Source organism: Anabrus simplex, chromosome 3 (assembly GCF_040414725.1).
Source record: "Anabrus simplex isolate iqAnaSimp1 chromosome 3, ASM4041472v1, whole genome shotgun sequence".
NCBI classification, from domain to species: Eukaryota; Metazoa; Arthropoda; class Insecta; order Orthoptera; family Tettigoniidae; genus Anabrus; species Anabrus simplex.
Window position 1 is genome coordinate 478670750 of NC_090267.1, and position 23165 is coordinate 478693914.

At 38.4% G+C, this 23165-nt stretch overlaps 1 protein-coding gene across 1 annotated transcript in view; it reads right to left on the reverse strand.

Annotated features, from left to right (window-relative positions):
- Positions 1-23165, reverse strand: part of Tsp2A (tetraspanin 2A) — a 701187-nt gene that overhangs the window by 272000 nt on the left and 406022 nt on the right. The window contains exon 2 of the mRNA XM_067144664.2: positions 9550-9747. Coding sequence (XP_067000765.1) covers positions 9550-9747 — 198 coding nt within the window. The remainder of the gene's footprint in view (positions 1-9549; positions 9748-23165) is intronic.

The following is a 23165-nucleotide window of genomic DNA, read 5'->3' on the forward strand; positions in this document are numbered from 1 at the left end:
AAGGGATAAATAGCTCTATCAAGCTATAAAACAATTTAAAATTACTTCTGGCAGGCGGTGTTTTTTATTTTCTGAACAATATTCACATCGAATGTAGTTATAAGGGATTACTCTCTACTGACTCACATTAGCGCTCGTGGTGGTAGAAAGAGGCAAACATCTAACTATGATTAAAAGGATTGTAATTTTAGGAATAAATACAGAATATATTGTCATACTTTTTAATATTTTATTTACCTAAACTTCGTAGCTCATATTCCTAGGATATTTTCAACATTAAGGTTGCCTGAAGGGCTAGAAGTGCCAACGTTTTGTTTTTAGCGTCCCTTCAGCTGTTGAAGACAATTAAAGGACGTGAAAGTGTAGGAATATTGTCGTATGGAGTGTTTCAATGGGACATAATAAGCTATGCTTTTACAAGCGCACAGCTAAATATTAAATTGAAAATTAAAATTTGACGTGTTAAGAAAACAATCAGTTTGAATATGACTGAAATTAGTAGCATTTGAGAATATTTCTATGTGACAACACCTTGTTACTGACTATTGTCACGTTGAAAAACACCTACCCGATACGATTCATACATATTGATGCCTCTTGAAGGTTTGTAACAATTCAAAGGACGGTAACGAGCAGAAACGCAACAACAAAAAAGTATCGTAGGGGCATTCTGTGATGAATATTTACAAGAATAGTGGAGATACGTTTTTATAATCCAATTTCTCTGAATATATTGAATCCTTCTTCTGTTATATATTACAGAGAATATGACGATTGTACAGCATGAATTCCTGTTTTCTATCTCACTTCAATCCTTCATTAAAATATTAATGCAGTCTTCAGAAAGCAATAACTCTAAATATACGAGCCTCAGGTTAGGAGCCATAACAGCTGTTTTATTGAAGACTCGCGTGTGTCAACATCCAAGTGGTCCCACAAGAGCACTCAGAAGGTGACTGTCACGACATGTCTCCGAAGGGCAGGGCGTTAGCGTCACACCCGTACAGTGAGACATGACCTAATTCCATTAACTGATGAATTCTGGCCCAGTATTTCTACATCTTATGATAATCAACTTCATCATCATCATCATATTCATCATCATTTACTAAATATTCCATTTGCTGATAATTTTTACATCTTGTGACCTCCGTCACATCTGTATTCACCTTTTTGCGTGGTCTTCCTTGTCTTTCATAACCCGAATTTCGCCTTGAGACTTATTGGTTCTGATAGTACATATATCACACCCTCGAATTATGTGTAGAAGTTAGAGATATTATTGTCAGCATTAGATTTATTATTATTATTATTATTATTATTATTATTATTATTATTATTATTATTATTATTATTATTATTATTATTATGATCATTATTATTATCAATATTTCATTTGTATATTTTGCCATTTATATTTGTAAGCTGGAAGATATCCACATATGCAGGTATGAGTAATTTGTTTTGCACGAGTGGGAAAACATTGCTTTAATAACTCTGGTAATCTGGATGAGTCATGTGGCTACCCCAGTGTTTGTTGTGATGTACTTGTGTCGGGAAATTCCATGAGTCATGTATATATCCCAGCCTGATGAGATTAGCTTGTTGTTGTATTAGGGAAGTTCGTTGACTCATGTAATAAACCCCAGAGTTTGTGTATCTCTTGGGAGCAAGGAGAAGTTCAGGGCATAGTCTTGACAAGACGTTCACTCATGATTGGCTGGCAAGCACCAATCCAGACGTATCATCTGAGAGGAGGGGGATGTTGATGACTATAAAGGTTGATCATACGGCGGCAACCAGTGACATTGTAAAGGAACGATAAGGAACCAGTGACACTGTACAAGAGAACCACTCGGTACGGACAAGAAGGACAACTGGCACACTGTACGGGAAGGAAGTGGTGCTGATACACGGTACTGGAGTGACACGGCTGCAATGGACTTGACTTCAAACGTTCGTGGAGCGTAGTCTTGTTATGTCCGTTGAAAGTGGCTGATCAACAAATTGTGGAGGGCGTACGCATTAAGTGTTGTTGTACTTGTGGAGGTCTAGCATTATATGTTGGTGAAACCTATCTCAGACTTTCCATAAATTATGTTGAGGATCGACAAGCGTGTGTTACTAAAATCTATATATCTTTACAAGTCTTAAAATATGTGAACACAGTATTACAAGGTACAGTATCTGTGGGATGTGATAACTGCCGATTATGAGAATCGGTAAGTCGAATTGATATAGAGACAGTGAAGGGTATTTATCTTCATACATGTACATTGTTCATCGGACTATCTACAAATGGTAACTTAGTTCTCGCTTTCGTTTTCCCACGGTTTTCATTATTGTTGTTGCTGTAAATATGGAGTCTTCCAGCAATATTTTATGTGTGTATTATATGTATAATGTTGTATGTTGATGAGGTGCTCATGCACGGATTTTGTTAAGAATATAGTTCGCTATTTTAGAATCAGAGGAGTTATTGATGAACCCAGGTGCAGTTCCTACCTATTTAGTCGTTTTCAGGAGGTTAGGTAAGGCCTGCAGCAGATGTACCAGTACGCAGCATTATGTACACGCCCCAGGGATATAAAGTTTATCATGCTCTATCAAAATTCGAGGGATCCATTCTGGTGAACTCTGGCGCCCATACTACGGACATTTCGGTTCATTATGTTTATTAATTTTGTGAAGTTTTTAGCAATGTTATTTATTTATATATTATTCATGATATATTTTATTATTTATTGGTAGTCATCAAAAAGTTACATGTACATCTGTACCGGTACTTCGCACGGGAATTTGTAATGGATTGGATGTTTCCTTCATGAATTTATGCGATCTTACGTGCCTATATTGAAATGTTTAATACGGCATGTTAAACTGATATTTTTCTACAAGAACACGTGGCAGCAACGTAGAGCACGATAAAGCTTAACAAATTCGCGACAGAATGAGGATGACTGCAGAGTTTATTTTACGGTACAGTTCCTGGTCCGAAGTTGTGTGAAATTATCCCTGCTTCTCGGTTACATGCTGTTGTTTCTCTGACCACTGCAGTGGCGCTGTGGTTGAAGACTAATGAAACCCATTGTTGACGATAACCTCCCTTGTTATCTGTTCTATCGAAAACAGTAAAATATCTCTTAAGTTTTTACCGTTAATGCACCTTGAAGTGACATGGACCAAGTGTTTCATGGAAGGAAAATCCAATTTTCGTAGGCAACTACGTTATTATACCCCGTCCATCATACGATGAGTATATGGCATAAAAAGACGGAAACGACATGTTCTTCAGCTTTTATTATATATAGTCTTATGATATAGCTAATTTAATGAGCATATATTGGGAATACTTCTTCTAAAAAAGCTAAATTCAAGTGACACCTTGACATGAAATCCTGAATGATTAGATTAAAACTTGCACCCGATTTTGATCTGTGTCCACTGGGACTTAGACTGAAAAACCGTCCGTTAATGATATCACCCTTATCAATCCTCCTATCGAAAATATGCAAATGAGAAAAAAATTAGGAACTGTTTGATATCCATGAAATTTTGTCATTTAAGTATTGTGCTTGTATAAAATCACTGTTTCGATCTTCCTACAAACCCGCAGTCCATTCAGGGGTTAATTAATAATAACTTACGCAAGGACAGGTAGATTCTAAATTTGAAGTTTGGTAGAAATATAACTAGTAGTTTTCCAGTTATAAGAATTCCGATAAACAGACAAACCGCATACACCAAAACTAAAGATTATGCAGATGGTCATTATTACACTGTACGAAAATTTCGCAAAATATTCAATGTATAGGTACACGGTGTTACGATATTTTTTACTGTATATAGATTAATGTAGTCCGGATGTTTAGGCAGTATTAGGTAAGAATGCAAACTGATTTGTTGAATAGGATGTGTGGTCTAGCCCGTTCTTCGGTAATGTAACGAGATTAACGTAACTTTCAGGGCATTTTAAGAGGTAGAGCTCCTAATTCCTATGCAAGCCTCTTAACAGGATTGTTGGCCGGGTTAAGATATACTTGTCACTGTACACTCATGAGTAAGTTCGCCATTCTAACCTATTAATGCGTCAACATCCGTGCTGTAGTTATGAAGCTATTATATCTCAACAGGCAGCCAAAACAATTTGCTTTACTCCTCTAGATATTAACTATGAGGTTTTATTTTGTTCCTCCACTTCTTTTAAAACGTCTTTATTGGTTCTTCTTTCTTTCTAGATAGTTCTTGTAAGTCTCCTTCATAACCATATTTTCAGTGCTTCTAAATATATTTCGCCTTGTTTCAAGGGAGTGCGGCTTTTGTAACCATATATCAATATATTTTAAATACATGTATTTAGAGACTTCTTATTTATTTATTTCCAAGCTGCGAGAGTTGTTTATTAATACATTACTTCCCTCCATGAAAGGTCTGTTGGCTGTTGCAATTATTCTAATTTACAGAGTACATCTGCTCTATGTTTAATTAACCTGTATTTCTGTTGGGTGTCTTTATTTTGATCTGCGAATAATCGTACATTTAGCTTTATTAATATTAATTCTCTTCCTCTCAATGTACACTAATTTTTCATTAATTTTTTTCATGCCGTTTTCACTGTAAACTTACACTATCATGTGATCAGCGTATGTTATACGGTGGGTGACAATTCCATTTACGATGATTTCAGGTTGAAAATTACACTTATTTCTCAACGAAAAAATTGAATATAGAGTAAAAAATGATCTAAAATTGACAACATTTGATTGAATGATATACAAAAATTAGCCCTCAAATGCTGATCATATTTTAGACACCATTCTATTATGGTTTCGTTTCAAACACTGCAGCAGTGTTAGAACATTGGAATATTCAGCGTCCACCATTATAATTTACTGGAGCATACCCTTATTTCTACAACCAAATATCTCTTTGTAGAAGCTGCAGTTCATTTGCATCATGACGTTCTTAATATACGAAGGGGTCAGTGGCCCTATTCTCTTTTTTTCCAGGATCTATGCTTTCCGTAAAGTTGCAAATGAAAATGTCGTGTTTCATTAAGTGCTGAAACCATTTAACATTTTTAAACTCCATTTCTCGGATAATACGTATTTCAATTTAATTATCTCAGCAATACAGTGTTATGCTTTCTATCAATACAGCTTGTTCGGTTTAATAGACTTCGAAACCCACCTTACCTGCTTCCAGTCTGTCATTTTATGGTTTGGCCAGATTCCATGTTTCACGCCTATATGTTAGTACACTCAATATATTAAATTTATTTATTTATTTATTTATTATTTATTTATTTATGACATTCTGTACATGGAGGATATCAGGCTATGAAGCTTACTATTATGCTAAACCATATAATTATACAGCTGCATAAACATAATAGACTGATCATTATAACTACTTAAAATTGAAAGAAAATTTAACATAATTTAAAGTTAAAGTAAAATGTAATTTAACTGAAAGTTGAGGTATCATAAAAATAATGTTAACATTATGAAATGAATGTGCAGTATTTACTATTATTAAATCTATATCTCGAAAAATTGAAACTATAATGTTACTAACCTTACTATCATATTTTCTTTATTTACATTAATAATCTAACTTTTTAGGGTGCTTCTTAGAGGAAATTATTCTCACTGCAGGTAACATTTACAATACATTCTTCTGAATAGTTTTAATTATTTCTTCCTGGTTTTAAGGAATATTTTCTTTTTTATTTTCAGATTAACTTTTTGCCACAGGGAATCTTATTTTAATTTCTTTCATGCTTTTGTCACCACAGAACTCTGAAATTTCGTCTAGTTTGATCTACAAGCAACTTTACACCTTTTAAATACAATGTTAAATGCAAAATTTCCATATTCCAACACGAGATATACCTCATAGGAACCAACGTAAATGTAGCACTAAAAATTCTGTTCTCTTATAATCTCATTCACCATTTTTCACTTAATATCATATATTTCAATCTCTGTAAGTAAATAATTTAATTTTAAATGGTTTGAGAAATACATAATATACTAACCAAGCCATCGTGCTGGGCACTTCATGTACTACGGGCCTATAATGGAAGATGAGACATGGAAGCAAAGCAAGTTTACAACAGTAATTTCTGAATCAGAAATTCCTAGACTGGATTGAAGGTTGACATATTTCAAGAGAAGTGAGGGAATTCAGTTGAAGAAAACCACGGCGAGCAGCAAATCCTTCAAGAGTATTTACAAATTTAAACTCAGACTGTAATCACTCCCTAGTGAACACAACACACTCCGGTGGAACGTGTAAATGTTTCTTTAAGAAATATAGTATTCTTTTTATTTATTTATTTATTTATTTATTTATTTATTTATTTATTTATTTGATTATTTATTTATTTATTTATTTATTTATTTATTTATTTATTTATTTATTTATTTATTTATTTATTTATTTATTTATTTATTTATTTATTTATTTATTTATTTATTTATTTATTTATATGAATTGATGAATTCTTCCATTCCTCCGATGGTTTGATGCCTTGGAGAATTTCTCTGTCGTACAAGCGAACAGACGACCTCTACTTGGACTTGGCATGTTCTACGGGATAGATGTAAGTTCCGTCCGAACCACGAACTGAGGTACATGATTTTACCGAGTAAGTTGAGGTAGGAGAAGCCAATAACTGAGCGAATCCTGCCCTTTGAACAGTTAACAATGCTATACTTGTACCTCCATTGCCCTCTGAAGAATGAGCAGTTATGTTAGAAATGCTTGTCTCTAACGTTGTCGCCTTCGAAATGCGGACCCATGAGCAGAAAAGTAAGGGGATTCAGTCGATGAAAACAATGGCGAGAAGTAAATCCTTCAAGAGTATCATACTTTTTAAGGAGAAATATAGCTGAATTTTGGTTTCAAGAAAGTGTTACGTGTTTTAAAATACGTAAAATATATACAATTGGTTTGAAGTGAGTGTGACCCTTCTTAATAACCATCACAGAAGACGCTGAAAATGGCCACCGGTGACTTCTATTCAGCGCTGTCATCGATTTATCAAACTGTGAGACACGCGTAGCAATAGCTGTAGAATTATTGGAGTACACCTGTTGCTCCGTCTTGCTAAAAACATGTATACAGTTGTTCGTCTTCTGTGAGTTGATCCACATATGGATTAAACAGTGTCTGTACATACCGGTTTGCATTATCAGTTTGGTGAAGCAATCGTGTTACGACGCGGAAACCGGACATTACCCACCACGCACCAATCTTGAGATTACGAGTTTTTCCGATGTATATTGGCGCGTGTTCTCTGAGTTCACATACCCTGACAGGCTGAACCAGGCCTAATCTGAAGAAATGAAAAACTGAGGATCCAAGAGTCACCTGGCTCCACTTTACTCAGAAATCACCGGTAGAACTCAACACGCAAATGTTCTTCTGGACGCTTTAACACATGCACGACAGTATATTTGTAAGGACACAGATTCTGATCCTTTTTGATAAAGTTTCGACACGTCGATGTCTTTATTCCCACTTGTACAGATATACGGCGTTGAGATTTCGTCGTACTTCGTTCTAGGCTTTCCTTCACTTGAGCAATGTTTTCTGGTGTTCGACATATGACAGCAATTGACTGATGCATGGATATCACGGTATCCGCATTTCATGTGATGGGCAGGTCTCCCGTTAATTGACAAGGACCAATTCCACGTCAGTCTTATAAACATTTTTGGGCTAGTTTGAATTATGCCTACCCTCTACTTAGTACGTACCTTAGCGGATAGATTACTCAGAGGTTTTATTCGTATACAATATAAATATAGTAGGAGTAATTACATGTGATATTCTTTCTTTTCTTTCTTAATCTGTTTTTCTTCCAGGGTTAGTTTTTACTTCGGACTCAGTGAGGAATCCCACTTCTACCGCCTCAAGGGCAGTGTGCTGCAGCGTGAGACTTTGGGTGGGGGATACAACAGGGGAGTAGGACCTCTATCTCACCCAGGCGGTCTCACCTGCTATACTGAACAGGGCCTTGTGATGGGGATTGGAAGATTGGAAGGGATAGACAATGAAGAGGGAAGGAATCAGTCGTGGCCTTAAGTTGAGTAGCATCCAGGAATTTGCCTGGATGAAAAGTGGAAAATCACGGAAAACCACTTCCAGGATGGTTGACGTGGGAATCGAACCCATCACTACTCAGTTGACCTCCAGAGGCTGAGTGGACCCCGTTCCAGCCCCCGTACCATTTTTCAAATTTCGTGACAGAGCCGGGGCCTCCGGGGGTGGCAGCTAATCACACTAACCGCTACACCATATGTGATATTCAGAATTTTAATAGTTTGGTATAGTTAATCAGCAAATACAAATTTAATATCTGAGCTCTTTTGCAAGCAATTTTCTTTCAAAAGCAATGGAATTTCATTCGCATTGCAGGAATATATTCATATGGAAGAATAAATCGAATATATCCAAACAAAGTTTAAATTTTGACTAAGGAACAATTTTGTATATGACTGTCTCGCTGGATGAATGGTCAGCAAATTCGCCTTCAGTTCAGAGTGCCCGGGGTTAGATTCCAGACTGGGCCACAGATTTTAACCATGATTGGCTAAATCCTCCAGCTTGTGGGCTGGGTGTATTTTGTTCATGTCGGTTCATCTTCGTTCGTTTTGTTTGCATACAGTCCACTGCTGCAGCGTAACGGTTAGCGCGATTAACTGCCGTCTTCGTAGGCCCGCGTTCGATTCTTGGTACTGTCAGGGATATAAGAATGGCAGGAGAGCTGGTATGTAGCAGATAACCTCCATTAGGGGTGTGCCTTAAAGGAGCTGCGCCACTGCGGGATGAGGGCACGAATTTATTCCGTGGCTAAATGTCTAGTATGCTTGCATTCGGTTCAAGTTTCCCGGGTTAGACTTCCGGCCGGGTTGGGGGCTTGGATTTTGTGCCGTCTTTAACGTTAGAATTAATTTTAAGTGGTCCCTCTTCATGACACAGCCAACGGCCGTAGCCGTGTTGAAACACCGGATCCCGTGAGATCTCCGAAGTTAAGCAACATTGGGCGTGGTCATGATTTGGATGGGTTGCCACGCGCTGTTGGTGGGGGTAAGGGAATGGAGGAGCGGAAAAGAACTGGCCACCCTACCGTACGTAAAGTCTGGCTCAGGCACACCTCTGCGGAGGTTGGGACCTGCCATCGGGCAGAATACACACTTACCTTACCTTCCTGACACACGCGGGTGTCACGTACAGGACATCAGCTAGAAATACCATTACCTGGCCTTTATGCGGGCTATTCGCAGCAAAATATAAAAATAAGTAGTGAATGGATTTCACCACATTAAAGCCAACCCTATGCATCTGGGAGAAGGCAGGAAGAGGAAAATAAAGTCGTTGATCTTTGATCTCATGCAAAGAGAATCTTAAGAACTAAAGTCACACTTGAGGCTTCTCAAATAAAGTCAGTAACATTTCAATGTAAGTAGAAGTGTTTCATTTCGTAATTAAACAACGTAAAGAGACAACTTGAAGAAAAGCGATAAATATGTGACTTACCACGGCGAGAAGTCTCGTATTTTCCATGAGAGAACTCCAGCAGCCTACGAAAGAGACGATCATAATGATGACAGCACCACAGATCAGTACGTAGATTCCCGCGTAGAATTCCTCTATGTCAAGGCGCTCAATCCAGTCGGCAAATCCAGGCTCCAGTTTCATCCACATAGCCAACCCGAAAAGACCGGCTCCAACGATCTGGAAAAAATGTACAGATATTAGTGAGAATAAGTATTTTAGGTGGAAATTCATATTATAAGGTTGGCATAATGAAATTGAGACTTAAGTACAACAGTCCCTATTCGAAGAAAGACATCATAAGAAATCACGGAGCGTTTACAACATTAGCAAATACCGGGCGCGTGTTGGCCGTGCGGTTACGAGCGCGCAGCTTTGAGCTCCCATGTGGGGAATAGTGGGTTCGACCCCAACTGTCCGCATCCCTGAAGGTGGTTTTCCGTGGTTTCCCATTTTCACACCAGGCAAATGCTGGGGCTCTACCTTATTTAAGCCACGGCCGCTTTCTTCCCATTCCTAGGCCTTTCCTGTCCGATCGCCGCCAAAAACCTATCTGTGTCAGTGCGACGTAAAGCAACTAGCTAGCATTAGTAACTAAGCACAAATTATCTAGAAAGTAACCGGTAAGAAATTGTCAGAAGAGCACAAGAAACAACAAAATGAATTCATGAAGAGATTTTGGGAAGATAAGAAGCCAGAACTGTATTCTTGATTTGAAAATCTCTCACTTGTTATGAGGAAGCACCGTCTCGAATGCCTAATCAGAATATCTCGAATTCTAGTCTTCTCATTACTTTCAATTGTATCAATCCATGGACAACTGCAGTGAAAGAGGATATGGTCGGTGTCTCCGAGAAACTGGTTCAAGGATAAAGTAAGTACACAGTGAGTCCACACTGGTTTTTCCGAAAAAGTGAGAAGATGGCCAGGCTCAAAATGGTATGGAGTGCGAAGAACTGCATGCCCCACCAAGATGAAACATTTTTGCAAATTGCTTTACGTCGCACCGACACAGATAGGTCACATGGCGATGATGGGATAGGAAATGGTTAGGAGTGGGAAGGAAGCGGCCGTGGCCTTAATGAAGGTACATCCAAAGAATATGCCTTGTGTGAAAATGGGAAACTACGGAAGACCATCTTAAGGGCAGCCGATACTAGGTTTCGAACACACTATCTGTCGAATGTGAATGTGAGCTCACAGCTGCCCGCCCCTGACCACTCTGCCGACTTGCTCGGTATTAAGAAATCCAGAATGATTGACAAGTGCTAACCGTCGTTCCAAGGGGTCGAACGATATGATAATAATAATAATAATAATAATAATAATAATAATAATAATAATAATAATAATAATAATAATAATAATATTTTCCTACCGCTTTTCCCACCCTTGTGGGGTCGCGAGTGCGAACTGCGTCACACACACACACACACACACACACACACACACACACACACGTATATATATATATATATATATATATATATATATATATATATATATATATATATATATATATATATATATATATATGTATGTATGTATGGATGGATGTATGGATGGATAGATGGATGGATGGATGGATGGATGGATGGATGGATGGATGGATGGATGGATGTGGATTTGGCAGTGTTTTACGGCCGGATGCCCTTCCTGACACCAACCCTACATGAGGGATGTAAACACTATTACGTGAATCTGTAATGATTGGTAGTGTAGTGTTTTGTCTGAATATGAAGAGGAAAGTGTTGGGACAATCACAAACACCCAGTTCCCGGGCCAGAAGAATTAATCAGAAGCGATTAAAATCCCCGATCCGGTCGGGAATCGAACCCGGGGCCCTCTGAACTGAAGTACAGTACTCTGACCATTCAACCAAGGGGTCGGATCTAATAATAATAATAATAATAATAATAATAATAATAATAATAATAATAATAATAATAATAATTGTAGCAGGGATACACCTTCCGAGGCTATTTTAACCGCGCATCTTCTCTATTGCCATCTGTGCTAACGGACATGAACATTAAACTCTCAAAAACTTTCTTCGTTTATGGTGGGATGGCTCTGCCGTCTATTTACTAATGACATCTCATGGACAAAAGCAAACTAATAGCTTAGGATATTTTATTGTTATAGGTAAACGTTATTCTGAGGATGTTTTTAAATGTACGATACCAAAGTTGTAAACACTACAACTGATTCCCCCTCTATTGTAATCTACCTATCATATGTTTGTAAATATGTTCTCTAGCAAAACATACCCGGGAGTGTGTAGGGAAAATCAGCCTACCAGCATATTTTAGTTCAGTAATCTGGAATTTTCCCTTACGGAACTATACACGCAGGGAATCTCAGAGGCGTCTTGTTTGAATTGCTCCAGTGCTTGCGAGCGCGACTTGACGGAGGGCTATGGAGGCAGAGGGCTGCCTGCTTTAAGAAGATCCATCGATAAAAGGTTATGGCAGTGTTTACCTAAACATGTGATCGTGCCTGAGGATAGTCTGAGGGAAGGTTTCACCCGTTTCTTAATGAAATATTGCAATTTGGTGGCTTAAATGTAGGATTTTCGGTGAAGTTTTGGAGTCTAGTTCTATTCCCTACTGGGAAATATGCAATGTAAGGAAACGCGAGTGGTGACACTCTGTCATCTCCCATTCTGTTTTGAATTGGATGACTAAAGTTTCCAACCTCTAAATTTTGAAAATCCTGTCTCGGCTTTAAATTTTCTTCCTTTAGTTATCCTTTTTAGTATAGGATTAGCCTCTGTGCCATTGGGCCTTGAGCCCACTTTGGTTTCCAGATATTTATATAAGGAATGTTAGTGTTTCCCCCTATGCATCTTGTTGATAGCCTGTTACGTGCGATCGTTTCATTTTCAATATTAAGGCCGTGTAGGATGGGTAATTATGCCCTTGTTCATTCTGTACTATTCATAGGGTAGCTGTTTCTTCGTTTTGGTTCCCTTTGAGAACAATTATCAATCTTATTGTGAATCAGTTGATAAGCCCACCATGGGGAGAGCGTGTATGAACACTTTAAAGTGGCCTGATGGGTCTCCTACTGTAATTTAAGCGTGTCATTATGTTATTATGTTAGATTTTCTATCTCTCAATTTTATGAAAGGGGAATAATAAAATTTCCAAATTTGTTATACTAAAAGTTGCTCTAACTAATCCCTTGTCCAGCCATTCAACTCAGACGCTTCCTATTCCTCAGTGGACCACGGAAACCCAGGAATAACAACATCAATAATAATAATAATAATAATAATAATAATAATAATAATAATAATAATAATAATAATAATAATAATAATAATAATATGGCCTCAACTATCATGTTAAGGCAATTTGATTTGAGGCACTTTAGGTAGCTGTGTATCAATTTCGATGTTTAAATTTTACTCCTCCAGATGGTAGAGTATCGCATCTACTTTATGCGATCAATGATTTAGTTTGCATTTTTTGGTCGAACACGAAATTGTACGAGTGGATTTTTTCCATCCTTTAAAAATCCAATCTGCGTCCGCCACGTTGGAACTCGCGAATTTAGGTTCGGAAAGCCGACACTTTACCACTGATCGGCAGGAGAACATTGAGAATTCAGATAAAAATCTATAGTTTTAGCCCTTCAGGCAAGCAACTCAACGTTCAAAACATCCAAAGGATATGACCTACAAATTTTAGATAAATAAAATGTAATAAACGATGAGAATGTATTTATTTATTTCTAAAAATGAAAGTCCTTCTCTTAATCATCGTTGTCCGGTCGATTAGATTAGCAGTTTGCCTTTTTCTACCACTACGAACGCTAATGTGAATCAATGCAGAGTTTCACGCAAGCCCTTATAACTACATTTGGTGTGGCTATTTTACCAAGAAATCAAAAAACATCTGAGGTTATTGAACCAAGGAACACATTACAAAAAGAATTATTGATTTGGGCTAAGATTTGAATAAAAAAGGAAACGAGTAAAGAAGTAAGCGAGTTAAGGTTGTTTCCTCGGAAATACTTTCAGGCCGGAAGCGATTTTCGAATTGTTTAGTTTGATAGAGATATCCAAAACTCACAATTTAAACCTTTCCGCGCTCATTAGCACGTCAACTTTCGGCACAACTGAAGAAATTGCTTAATGTTACGTTTTTCCTGGCATGGGGACACCTACTTTGTCTGCTAAGAAATATTTTCAACGTTAAAAAGTAGAGGTGATCTGAAATTGACATGAAATAAACGAAAAGTTTACTGGATTATTAGCTCAATTTGAAGAACTCCCCCCGTTCTCTTCAGGATGTAATATTATTAATAATTGTGTAAATACGCTTCTGTAGTAGTTAGTTTGTAATCTCGTTCCATCTGAAGACAGGGACCCATTAGAATTTGTAATCTGGAATGCAATAACTCGGGGTCCCGCTCGGCGTTGCCAGGTGACACAATCTGCTACAGGCCTTCTCTCCCACCGTCGTCTAATTAATTGACTTCAGAACCACTTTGACGTTGAAATTACTTTAAGTTTTCAATGGAAAGTGCAAATGCTTGTTCGCGAGGTTAGCATTAGCCCTGTCTGACACAGACAATATGTTTAGTAGCGATGGATAGGTTGATTTTTCATCCTGACATGCAACTATAAAACATTTGTTAGAAATCATTCAAGTATATGGAAACTTAAAATGCTCTGGGAGTAGAGTCATATGTTGCAGATAGTTTCAATTTATGTTCTTATTGTTAAGAAAGTGAAACGTAGCCAGATTCTCTATGGAGCGTAGTTTATTTCACTCATTCTGGAGAAAAAGTCAGATGAGTCATTTCATTATTTTTATTAAATTTAGCGGTGACCTACTAAAGTCAATGTTCTCATTCCTTATACACTAACAAAATAAGTTGTTTCGTCACAATATTGAATAAATAGCCAGTTTTACTTCCATTTTGTTCAAGAATACAAAACAGTCCCCGGTATGAATTAGGTAAGTTGAGTTATCTTGTTAATATTCTGAATTAAAGAAAAATCTTAGGGAAGAATCAATTCATGAATGGCAGCAAAAATGGGAACAAACTTCAAAAGGCACACTTACAAAGGAATTCTTTCCAACAGTTGCAGGCAGATTAAAATCCAAAATCAACTTAACACCAAATATGACTACAATACTGACTGGACACGGAAACATTGCTTCGTACTTATGCAGACTTAAAATTATACGTAACTCCGAGTGTTCCTGTAACAGCAGCCCTCAGACAATAGATCATATAATTTACGAGTGCAGTGAAGTGAAAAATATTAGGCAATTGTTGATAAAGAGTGTTAATAGAAGTGATAATTGGCCAATGCAGAAATCTGTGCTATTAAAAAAGTATTTAAAGGAATTTTCCAAATTTGTTAATGCTCTGGACTTTCAAACTCTCAGGAAAAAGGAAGACTGATATTGATTGATATTGGCAAGATTAACAGTCATCTAGAAATTTAATTATTCAAATGTAATTTATGTTTGTTCATTTGTAAGGAAATGTATTGTAAGTGCATGTAGTACCACTCATGTAGTGGAGCATGCAGAGAGTACGTACAGTAAATGGAAAATAAAGCATACAAGTCAGTTTATGTTGTGTGTTGTGGACGTGGACATTAATGTCTTGTAATTTTATTATTGGTAGTGAATTTACACAGCTCTCTTTGTTAATAAGCGTTGATAAATCTTAACAGCTAACTATACACATATGTGACTTACACGCTTTGTTTTTACTGATCCACACAAGAAAATAATGCATGTTCAATATATTACAAGTCAGTTTCATTCACGATCCAAGGCAGATATTTCATTTAATTTTTGAATTAAACAAATTCCGAATAAAACCATTATTTAAAATGCTGCTTCATATAACGAAGAAATGTTTGGACATTTGGTGAATCGGTGACTTCGTATTGTTTAAAAACAAGAAATATTCCCCTGAGAACATTTATGACTTACCTACCAACTGCTCGTTGTCAGTTTCTTGTAACCTGCCGTAACTTGCTTAAGACCTTGAATTTCCTTCTACTGAGTGCGTGAAATTCCAACTATAAATATTGTTTCTCGTTACATTCTCAGACGTTCATTGTAACAGCAGAGATAATCGAAAAATTATCACGGCTTGAGATCACATATTCTCTTTCAACAGACTGCCTAGCTATAAAGTGGTAAAGGACATAGGTTCGATTCTAAGTCAGGAAGTCGAAAAATTTAGTAAAAGAGATTTTCACTTCAGTAGAGATTCTAGGAACTCAGTCTAAATATAAAATTAACACCTGGTTAATTCCTGGCGGTAAAGACGAACGGGTAATGAAGCAATCATTCTATCCCACTTACTGCCGAGGATAAAGGCAGTGAAAAAATTTACCTTTCATCTCCCCAGGGTCTTCGTTTTCTGTATTATGTAACCTCTTTTATTTAGTTCTGCAGATAACCAATTCTTAACAAATGATAGATCAGTTTAATAGCAAAACTTTCGAAAAATTTAAAAAGTCAATTTTGATTTTTAAGCTTCCAGTTTCCTCTGTGATGTCATACGTATTATGACAATCCTATAGCCATAAATAATGCACCTTTCTCTACTAACTAATGGAATCCCCAGCTTTCTGTAACAGTTTGTTTAAACGTAAAAGTTATTTTCCTTCATTAATATAACAATTATACGTTGTCCTTTTGGGCAACTCCCTCATGGGGGAATTGTTTATTATCTGAATAAATTTATTTATAAGAAAAGTGGATAATATGTCAGTTTAGTTCTATAATAAGATCACCACCACCAATGCATACCATCCTTCTAATTCGGGATTCATTCTCGAAACATCTGTATTGACGGTGATCACTTAAGCAATTGAGTTATGGAGTCTGCTTGTTTCGACTTAGGTTACGACTAGTTTGGAGATACTATCCCTCAAGATATTATTGTAAATTAATAAAATAGTTTCAGATATTACTTGAAATGAGAGTGCCATTCCACAAATTCTCATGAAGTGTTTTGTCGAGCAAAAATTCTCTACATTCAAGTGCAGTGCTTGTGTCATGAGGGGGACGATTTTCAGGTGATGATATTCATGTCATCTCCAAGTCGGTCCCAAGGCACGAGGGAAGAACTAGGAACATCGTGAGAGTGGTCTGTAAAGGTGTACGGCCTGCAACCTTGAGTGTTTTCTTAGTGATCTTAACATACTTACATAGACGTTCTCAGCTTTGTAAAAAAGGTGAACGCACACCCATTCTCATATACGACTCGTAGCGAAATATCGACAACCCACAGTGCCAAAACTTTGCATTTCCGAACCAAGACTCCCACTTGAAACACGATCAGTGTTGTATTGCGTTGATTTTATTATAACTATAAATAAAATTAGAAGATAACTGAATAACATAAATTATACCTGAATCTGAAGATATTTCTTAGCAAAATGTGGGTTCGCATGCTACGAAAAAAGTAAAAATAAGCAATTTACTTAATTGTGCCGAATGTTCATCGGATAAAGGGCCCGAAAATTTTCAAATTGTGAGTCCTGGATAGCTCCATTAAACTAAAAAAAAAGCAAATTTTGAAAATCGCTTCCGGCCTAAATGCAGTTCTAAAAAAACAGTCTAAAATGTCTTGTTTCTTTACTCGTTTTGTTTTTTATTCAAATCCTAGCCTAATTAACTCATTGACATAATTCTTTCTGTAAAGTGTTCCTTGGTTCAATACCCTCCGGGTTTTATTTGATTTTTGACACCGACACCGAGTGTAGTTATGGGCCTAAAGGCTTAAGTGAAATTCTGCATTGACTCACCTGAGCACTCGTAGTGGCAGAAAATTCAAACTGCTAATCTAATCGACAGGATAACGAGGATTTAGGAAAGGATTGTAATATTTAGGAATAAATAATACATTCTCATACTTTATTATATTTTATTTATATAACATTTGTAGCTCATATCCCTAGGATGTTTTCAGTACTTTCTTTTCTGAAGGACTGGAATTGTGGATTATTTTAATTACACTAAAAACGGAGTGAAATGTTTTGTTCATGAAAGGAAATGATCAGATTCTATCAAATAACGCAATTATTATTATTATTATTATTATTATTATTATTATTATTATTATTATTATTATTACATCAATTTAGGAAGGCTCGGCTTGTTGCCGGTAACATAATGGGCTGACTCGGCCTAAGCAAGGAGTCACCCTCTTGATTTTGAAACTATAGGTACATATATCTACAAGCATAAATAATTAGAACATATACATTCATACAATAAACATGCACAGATGATGTCACTAAAGAACTCCTTATCTCCCCGTTTTGGGAATCTGGTCTTCAGTATTACTGGAACTGCGGCCTGGAACTTCATGCTCTTTGATATAACTCAGAGGAAAAGTCGTTCCTAGAAACTTTCTCACAATGTGGCAGGTGGCTTTCTGTAGTTCAACGTATGTGTGATGATGCAGGTTTAATTCGGCCAGAGAGCTGCGCAAGCTTTCTGGAATAACACCGGTACATGGAACTGTGGTGACTGATTCTAGTTTTCACAGGCGTTGCATTTCTATTGCCAGCTCTGTGCATTTTGGTACCTTTGTGGCTATTGTTGTTTGCAGATTGGAGGTGTTTGGACAAGCAATTTCTATAAGGGATGCGCATCTTTTTGATTTATCGACTAGAATAATATCTGGCCTATTGTTTCTGATCGTTTTATTATTATTATTATTATTATTATTATTATTATTATTATTATTATATCTGAGACTGCAGAAGATCTGGAGATGTTGCTGCATGGTATGGATGCTGTCTTGAAGAAGGAGTACAAGAAATAAATGAACATCCACAGCCTGTTTCCAGTCATTTGACAAGGTCAGGAATGGAATGAATGAAGCCCCATCTAGTGGCGAGGATAGGAATTGCACCGGCTGTCGAAGCCTGTCGCACTCCTATGAAGCAATGATTAAAGATTGACAGATTAAAAGATATTGGAGAGTGTTGCTGGAATGAAAGATGTCAGGGAAATCCTGAGTACCCGGAGAAAAACCTGTCCCACCTCTAATTTATGCAGCAGAAATCTCACATGGAGTGACCTAGATTTGAACTGTGGAACCCAGTCGTGAGAGATCGGCGTGCATCCGCCTGAGCCACGGACGCTCTAAGATGAAAAATTAATTAATCCGAAACAAATGTAATGGAGCGCGGTATAACGAAATCAGGTGATGCAGAAAATATTAGATTAGGAAGTTAAGTCCTACAGTAAGGAGATGGATATTTTTACTTGGGTAGTAAGATAACTAAAAATGGCTGAAATAAGGAAGACATGAAATGCAGATTAACACAAGCAAGGAAGGCCTTTCTGAAGAAAAGAAATTTGATCATTAAAACGAACTTTTCAACATTGTCGCCACAAGCGTTGGTGGAAAATATGTTGATTTTATAACATTCAAGTGATATTAAAACGTTGATAAACTATGTTCTGTTACAAAACTAGAGACATACTTTATATTCAGTATGTAATTCGGAACAGGCCCAGTATTCTCACCACCGTGCTATAATCTAAACTCCTAAAGCCTGGATCAATGTTGGTCTGACCTGCCAGTGGTAAAGTTTTGTCTAACAGCATTACATTTCCCTCGGCAGTCTCTCCCCATTTTCTCCATAATGCGTCATCCCTTCTGGACCACCAACTCGGGCTGTTTAGCCCCTATATTACGCCATCTATCCTCAAAATGCTGGGTCTTCTTCCCCGGTCGTTTTCCATCCCATTTTCTCCAGAATACCTTGTTCATCATTCTGTTCCTTCCACAAGACTGGCGATATGGCAATGTAAACAGCGCGAAGGTTGCTCCAGACCCATCACTTACCCGGGATTCTGATGTGCGTTCGATAGCCTCCACGAAACGTCCACTGCACCTACACGAAGGACAATAAAACTATGCTCCTAACAGAGTAAATTGATGCAGAACTGAAGTAGGAACGTCATTTCATAGAAAGCTCACGCATAATCCATGCTCATGGTCTCCATTTTTACTGGGCGAGTTGGCCGTGCGGTTTTCTGTGAGCTTGCATTCGGGGACAGTGAATTCGAACGCCATTGTCGACAGCCCTGAAGATGGTTTCCCCATTTTCACTCCAGGCAAATGCTGGGACTGTACCTTAATAAAGGCCACGGCCACATCATTCGCACTCCCATCGTCGGCATAAGACCTACATTTGTCGTCGCGTCATAAAACAAATTGCATAAAAAATATATATAGTTGAGCTTTAGTTTAGGGCCGGGGCAGTAAGGGCGTGCTCGGTTCACGCTGAAGGACGTGGGTTCGAACAATTTAAGAAACGAGTTTTCCACTACCCGAGGAGAACGAGGTTAATGCCTGAGGGAAATTGTGGTAGGGCGACGATCTAACCACTCTATCCCATCAAGTGCCAGGGTTACGGATAGCGGAAGGCTTAACCTTACTCTCCTCGCACGTCGACGGAGATGACTTTCCTTTTCATTGGTTTATGAAATTGTTTCTCACTGTGGGGTTCACAGAACCACAGAGAACCCTAAAATTTTCGTTGGTGGTCCGGGAATGAATATTCTGTTTGGGGCAATATTTCCTTTCCTTCTCTTATGTGACAATAATGCCATGGTGGTGGTAGTGATTATTGTTTTAAGAGTAAGTACAACTAGGCAACTATCCTCCACATAACACTAATCAGAGGAAAAATTGAAGGGATCCCACACTTCAAGAAATGAAGGTACGGCGAGAGTAAGAGAAGGGCCACAAATGATGTGAAAATGGAAGCAATGCGGGGACTCTGCTAAGGTCCCTTGATCGCACACAACGCTCCAAAGATAAGAGCCCCTACGGTCCTTGCCAGTCTTCTCTTATGACAGGCAGGGTATACCGTGGGAATAATGCTATAAAATAATATTTTAATAAGTTTGTTTGACTGTCGTTCGTAAAGCTTATTACATTCTTTCTTTTTTGCTTCGTTTTGTCCTACTAGGGATCACATTGTTCGTCTTTACTCTTAGCTATGTTCTTCATTTTCTTGGCGAAGTACGCTTTCATTTTCTAGCCGTATGCCTGCTTCCTTCCATCCGTCCACTTAGCTCTGGTGGTCAATGTTCAGTGGGAAAACTCCATTTCTATCGGTACTGAGATCGGTTCTCTTTACAGAAATTATCATTGGTTTTGGAAGCCTCTCCCCATACTTGTCGTCACTTCTATTGGTGAGCCTGCAGGGTTTCAGGCGGGTAATGTGCCCATAGAAGCTCAGTCACCATTTCCTCATAATTGTGACTATGTTTTCCTGATGTTTGTAGCGGTCGTTATGCCTAATCCTGTAGGTGCCATCCTCCTCCCTTATGGGTCCTAGTATCTTCCTCAAGATCTTATCTTTAAGTTCTAGTTTCCTGAATGGGCACTTTCAGTTCATCAAGAGGCACTCAGATGCTTCAGAACAGAGGGTCTTACTACTGAGTTGTAGTGTTTCAGCCTTAGGTTCTTGGGGAGGTACATGGAGGTGTAGATGCTTTGACAGGAATGACAGACCCTCTCTAACTTGGTGCACCTGGTGTCTATGACCAAAGTTTCGCTCTCGTTTGCTAAGATCCATTTTCCTAAGTATTTTACTGCAGGAACTTTACTCATGGTGTTGTTTCCTAGTGGGATTGTAGAAGAAGCATGCTTTATATTTTGTGATAAACTCAGTCTTCTCTAGGTTAAGCCTCAATTAGGTTTTTGCTGCATTACTCTAGAGGTTCCGTAGTTGGTGAGTAGCCTCCTCCATGCTGTTGGCCAGTAGGGTAAGACCATCAGCAAAGGCTAGACAGGATACACTGAGGTTGTCTGTCTTTTAACGAAGTTGCAGTCCTGTTTCTGATGACAGTATTCCAGTCCATTCCCTGGTGATCTTCCCTAGAACACAGTTGAATATGATGCAAGAGAGACCATCTGGCTTTATGACTCATGTCTGGATGGGAGAGCTAACCCTTGACCATGACTATGTAGGTCGCGTTCGTCAAGGTAGCATGGTCCAATCTGGTGATCTTCTCATCTGGGCCTAGTTCTCGCAGGGTAGAAAAGAGGGTCTGTCTGTGTATTCAATCGTATGCCTTTTGGAAATCCACCACAATGGCTACCCAGGGGTCTCCCCTTCGGCTTCTATATGTGAGGATTGTCTTGATAATTTGTATCTGCTGTTCACAGGACCTGCTGATGCGGGAACCAGTCTGTTATTCACCTAATTGGGAGTACAGCTGTTAGGTGACTCTAGTTCGCAGGGCTGTAGAGAAGATCTTGGATGTTACAAGCAACAGGGAGTTGCCTCGGTAGTTGTTGAGATAGGTCTTACTTCCCTTGTTGTGTAAGTGGATGGACCATGACTGAGATCCATCCCTCTCGCAAGAACTCTCTTCTCCGTACGTCCTGGACGATCCGGGTGGAACTCTTCAAGGACTGTTCATATACATGCTTCCACGTCCCTGCAACTATACCAACTTCACCTGGGGACTTGTTCTTGAGGCCTTTGATGATCTCCTCAATTTCTTCCCTGTTGGGTGGTACAGAGTCCTGGTTCTTGACAGTTGGCTCGGTGAAGGCCAGTCTCTCTTTAGGTTCTTCTGCGTTGAGGAGTTTCTGGAAGTACTCTGCAAAGGTGTTGGTGCAGTCTCTGTTGTTCTGGGAGACGTACGGTGAGGACCGTGTATGAGGTAGACTGTTTCTTGAGTCACTTGTAGATATCTCTTGAATTATTTACATCATGAAGTCTTCTTATATCTATTGTACTGTATTTGAGACTGTTGTAATTCCTCTTAGTTTTGTGAATGATGCTCACTGATGTTTTCCTTTGTGCAATGAAAGCCTGATGGTTGGGTTCATCCTTGCGCTGGTTCCACTTGATATAGGCTCTGCGCATTTCCTCTACAGCCTGATCACTTTCTGTGGTCCATCAGGGGTGCTTACCTTTGTTGGCTGAAGCAGGGATGTTTTCTTGATCGGCATCCAGGAGAGCATTGTGTAAAGTAGGCCACACTTGTTTCCGTGCATTCTTCTCAAGGTTGGTCTCAGCCATTGGGTGTTGAACCTAGTTATCCTCGAGACTTTTGGGGTTTTGTTGCTCTGCTTAAGTTTTGTAGGTTGATCTTTTCTAGGGAGAGATAGTGGTCAGAGTAGAGGTTGGCTCCTCTCAAGACCTTGACGTTCTGAATTTCCCTGTGGCATCGCCTGTCAACAGCCACATGATCTATCTGAAATTCACCAAGCATGTGTTTTGGGCTCTTGCAGATAATGGCCTTCCTAGGCAATCGCTTGAACGCTGTTGATTTTAGGACCAGGTAGATATCTCGCAAAGGTCTATGAGTCGCTCGCTATTTCTTTTGGTCGTTTTGTGGGCTGGGTAATTGCCTACTACCCTGCGGTATTTCTTCCCCTTGAGACTTGTGCGTTGAAGTAGCCCATCAGTATGGTGGTGTGGTGGTTTGTGATCATGTATAGGTTCTCTCCAAGGGTGTTCCAGTAGTACTCTACTGCTCGCAAATCGTTCCCATTGGTATCGTTTGTAAGTGAGGGGAAGTTCACTATGATGTACGCTCTGTTGTGTGATCTGAAGAATAGTA